We start from the raw sequence: 4,957 nt of genomic DNA on the forward strand, positions 1-4,957 counted from the left end.
TAGCCTCGTCTTTGTCAATTGTTGCAATGAGCAGAGACTATATAAGCTTTGCAAAACAAAACCAAAAAATAAAAAATTTATGCTGCATAAAGTATTCGCAAATATCATCTATACTATTAAAAGGAAAACAATTTTAATTAAGTAGACATAGAGTTAGAGATTATTGTCCAATTGAAAATGCGAGGGTCTCAGGTTTGGACAAATGCGAGGGTCTCAGGTTTGACCCGGAATAATGTGATTAAACGGATCAGTTATAAATGGGTATCCAAACAGATTTTAAAAATAAATAAATTTAATCAATTTCGTTTGATATAAATGGAAATGGACATTTAATTCTAAATGTCATATAAAAAGAACCTATAATTAGTCAATATTTTTGGCAGCTGTTTAAAGTTTGCTTCCATAATAATCAAAAAATTAAAATCGAAATTATATATATATGTAAACATATTTGATTTGGTTTTATATTGTGAGATATTTACGGAAACAACAAATCAATTTAATAAAAACAAATAAAAACAAATAATCATTTAGTTTAGATTTTGTAATATTTTCTTAACAAATTAAAGTAATTACTTATATTTAGTATAGATGGAAGGAATTAAAACTCGAAATTTTATATATGTAAACAAATTTAATTTGATTATATATAAAAAGATATAGAAAAAATGTATGTAGAATTTCACATCGGCTGAATATATTGGAATATGGTTCAACACACTATAAATAGGATTTATATTCTTTTCATTTACGAAGGAGCAAGAGTCTTGATAAATTTAAAAGTTAATCTGGTTTTTTATTTCAGTCTATTTAAAACTTTTCAAAAATTTAAAATATTAAAATAATTATTTTTAAATAGTTTCAAATATTATAAATATTGAAAATTTTGAAAGGTACACATATTATAAATATTTAAAATTTATAGAATGTTTAAATTATTATAGATATTTAAATTATTATAAATAATTAAGTATTATTAATATTTTAACTCTATAAAATTTTAAAATATAGAAAAAGTTAGAGTTAAACCCGTTATTAAACTATATATAACAATGATTTTATACAATTTTTAGTTCTTCGTAATCGTCAAAAAAATACCAATGTATAATTGCGAGATTTTGGAAATTGCTTAAAGTTGGTTCCATAATATTAAACAACTAAATTCGAAATTGTATATATTTAAACTTATTTGATTTGGTTTTATTGGTCTGAAAATTAAAAAGGTCTCATTTATGTCTTACTTTAACTCCAAAACGAGAACAGACAAAGACTGGAAAAAACATGAGGGAAACCAAGAATTTCCAAAAAAATTAAACCACCGAGTAAAAAAAAAAATTATGCTCCTTAGAAATTTTGAAATGCCAAGGAGGTACTAATCTCTATAATCCATTAAAAATAAAAACTCATAGTCATAATAAATTAGAAGCATACATGGATCATTTATGCTCCATGGAGCATAAATATAGGGATCAAACATATATTATGAAGTATGAACTGAGTAATTGAATAATAGAAAATTAAATTAAACAAAGTTGAATTTTCAAGAAGAGGTTCATTTATTTATAATTGTAGCATACATGGATTATACTTCAAATACTTAAATGGAAATTCTAGATTCATGTTGAAAAATATGATTTTCTTTTTAATTAGACAAACAATTAGACAGAATAACGGAAAAAGAGATAAAAAACAAAACTACCCTTGATTTTAGAAATGTTACATCGAGTCCCACATCAGATTATATGAAAAAAGAACTAGATGCTTCGTCCAATAAATAACAGTTCCACATTAGCATGAAAATTAGGTTCCAAAGATTTGTTGATCCGGTTTAACCACGGTTTTTGGATCTTAGTCGTGATTTACGTATATCACCAGACTGGAACACCAACCAGGTCGCGGTTAGACCGCTCTGCCCAACCAGTTTGGTCCGAGTTTAATATCACTGCTTGAGAGAAATATATATATATATATATATAAGATGTGACAGATTGGTAATATATTTGAAAATTTTCATTGACATATATATATATATATATATATATCAAATATTTGGATAAGAAAATGAATACAAAACTGAAACTGGTAATTCAGAATATACAAAAACGTTATCTAAACTATTATGGTAAAATACGATAAGAGAATTTTGGGTGACGGGATGAAATCAAATAATTTGGATAGTTAGTTCATCAACTTGCTTACCGGGGCAAATTTGACCTGCTTGAAAATTTACATCACCTTGTTTGGAAAGTTTTTTTTTTTACGATTTTCTCTGATTTGACTGTTCATAGGTTTAATAAAAATTAACCATTCAAAAATCCAATTTACATTTGATTTGAGTCTATTGCCATGTCGGTCCAAATTTTATGGTAACTAAAGAACGATTGGTCAAGAGAGGACAACGAGTAATTCAATTTACAAAAATTTTGTTTAAAAAACATGACGAAAAATAAAGAAAACGAGACAAAATCATAAAATTAGATGAAAATCTTAATTTCAACTTTAAAATATCAAATATTGCATATGATACACCATATTTCTCTTACTATTTTTTTTTGTCTTGAAATAAACATACCAAATTTTATTAATATAGATGTGTCATTATAAATAACAAAAATAAATCTAATAATTATTTTTTCTAACCCGAATTAAGAATAAATCAAATAATGTTTTTAAAAAACATTTACAAACATAACCACACATACGTAATATATTATAAACATGATAGCAAACTTAGTTTTTGAAATCAACCCGCATGTAAGTGCAGGTCCGAACCTAGTAATCATGTAAATCATCATCACACTGCAGCTAAAAACACAAGTTTAGAGGAGTCTAAACAAAATAATCAAAATTTTTAAAAACACTCCAATGTGAGTATCAGATAAGAGCTAATTAAAACACACAAAAAAAAATTGAATCACAACAATAATATCCAAGCTTGATGTCAAAAGAAAAAAAATTAATAATAATAACAATAATATCCAAGCGATGACTTCATATTTTAATTTTTTATAAGAAAACAAAAACAACAACAGAACAGAGGTGACACCTTTACAGGATAAAGACCACCACCATTGAAAAAGTTTTCTCCGGCTCTTCTCTCTTTTATCTTCCGAAAAAAATCAAACTTGAGCAAAAAAAAAATATGAGGCGTAATTGCTGCCATGTTTCGTTTGCTACTAGTCTAAAGATCCTCAATTTTGTTCAAGCTTTCATCGGTGTTTCCATCATTATATACTCTATATGGATGCTCCATGAATACAACCGTCACCTACCCGTGGACCCGCCTCCGGTAGCTTCATCGAGCTCCGGGATTGAGATTCCTAAGGTTTCTGAACCCTTGAAGAATCCTATTGATTTCATGGCTAGTATCGTTCTCGGGTCTAGTGGTGGTGATCATGGCTTTAACCTACGCTCCTTGGATCTTCCTGCTCCATGGTAGTACTACTCTTGTTTTTTACTTTAGTTTCCAATTTTAGGGTTTTTTACTCAAAAGTTTCCAAATTTCAGGGCTTTAATTAGATTCTTGTCACTTTAGCATGATCTTGCTGTGGACTTGTGTAGTTCGTTAATCTGATAGTTTCAGCTCAAGCTTGGACTTTTACTTCTTCTCTATTACTAATCAAGTAAACAAAAGGGCAAGCTTTAAATTGCTTGAAGATGACTAGTTTTTTTAGCTCAGCTACAGTTTGATGCTGAAGGAGCTTTTGCTTATTTTTATTATGTTTGGTTTTTCTTCTTACTGTCTGTCTGTGTCTTCAGCTGATTCGATTTCTGTCATGATTATTATTATTGTACTACAGGTTCATCTACTCTTTCATGGCGGTTGGTATTTTGGTATGTATTGTTACCTTCATTGGTTTCATAGCAGCTGAAGCTATCAATGGCTGTTGCTTGTGTTTTGTATCCTTATCCAGAGAGACCTTTACTTTTTTTTCCTATCTCTGTTTATAGATCATGTTTAGTTAAACTTCATTCATGACAGTTATTGGAAATGGTTTTGTTGAGGTTTTCTCCTTGACAGTTTTTAAGTACTCTATTCTCAAAACTCTGCTCATTCTACTAGAGGCTGCACTTGTTGCATACATCGCTATTGATCGTCACTGGGAAAAGGTGAGATTATTCTTATGTTCCAACTTTGTTTCTTGTGTCCTTGACTTGTTTCTAACTGTTAAGAATCTGTGTTTTGTAGGATCTTCCGTATGATCCAACTGGAGAACTCAGTAGTCTTAGGGCCTTCATTGAAGAAAACATCGATATCTGCAAATGGGTCGGGATTGCTGTGGTAGCAGTCCAGGTAACTCAAACCAGTCCTTTTTAACTTTGAGCATTTTCATGATGTATATTTGCTTGTAGAGAGTTCAAGGACAAAACATGAGTCTTTCTTTCTTGTGTTTTTCTTTCTCAGCTACTGTCGTTGCTACTAGCCATGGTTCTTAGAGCTATGGTTTCAACCCCGAAACCCGAGCTTGACGAAGAAGAAGGTTATGAGAACCCGAGGGTTAGAGCTTATGACCCACTTCTTGGTCCACAAGGAAACCAAGCGTCTGGTGGGTCAAGCAAGATTGAAAACTGGAGCTCCCGAATCAGAGAAAAGGTAAAACCGATCATTTCTTTTTTGGCTCTTGATACTTTCACAGATCGGATAAGGCTTTGTGATTCTGTTGCTGATTAACCGGTTCCTTTGTGAATTTTTTCTCTTGGCAGTATGGTTTGAACCAGAGTCAAGCGGCGGTGAACCCGAAAGGCTGATGAAGCCAAATAAACCTGTTTCTGAAACTGCATGTGTCCATATGGTCTCTCTGAAGCTTTTTTTCTCTATGTTTTTTCTCCAGTGTGCAAAAAACATTTGCTCAAAACGGTACCTATTGTGTTTACTCAATAGTATAACATCTTCATTTGTGTGTTTGCTTGTACAAACAAAATCCTATTAAACAGTTAAGAAATTGCATTTCCACTA

General features: G+C 30.4%; 1 protein-coding gene across 1 annotated transcript; it reads left to right on the plus strand.

Annotated features, from left to right (window-relative positions):
- Positions 1-2,980: 2,980 nt before the first annotated feature.
- On the plus strand, positions 2,981-4,957 carry LOC104766815 (tetraspanin-18). Its single transcript, XM_010490776.2, has 6 exons — positions 2,981-3,435; positions 3,801-3,900; positions 4,030-4,110; positions 4,190-4,294; positions 4,406-4,594; positions 4,705-4,957. The coding sequence occupies exons 1-6, from the start codon at positions 3,143-3,145 to the stop codon at positions 4,747-4,749; spliced, it is 813 nt and encodes a 270-aa protein (XP_010489078.1). The 5' UTR covers positions 2,981-3,142; the 3' UTR covers positions 4,750-4,957.

This window comes from Camelina sativa, chromosome 19, assembly GCF_030686135.1.
Source record: "Camelina sativa cultivar CO46 ecotype springtype chromosome 19, ASM3068613v1".
NCBI lineage: Eukaryota > Viridiplantae > Streptophyta > Magnoliopsida > Brassicales > Brassicaceae > Camelina > Camelina sativa.

What these genes read in the sequence shown, in the direction of transcription:
- LOC104766815 (XM_010490776.2), top strand. Translation starts at nt 3,143, where the DNA reads ATGAGGCGTAATTGCTGCCATGTTTCGTTTGCTACTAGTCTAAAGATC. An exon ending in ATGGCTGTTGCTTGTGTTTT is followed by an intron (nt 3,901 to 4,029) that starts GTATCCTTATCC and finishes ACAGTTTTTAAG; the next exon opens with TACTCTATTCTCAAAACTCT. An exon ending in TTGCTGTGGTAGCAGTCCAG is followed by an intron (nt 4,295 to 4,405) that starts GTAACTCAAACC and finishes TTTCTTTCTCAG; the next exon opens with CTACTGTCGTTGCTACTAGC.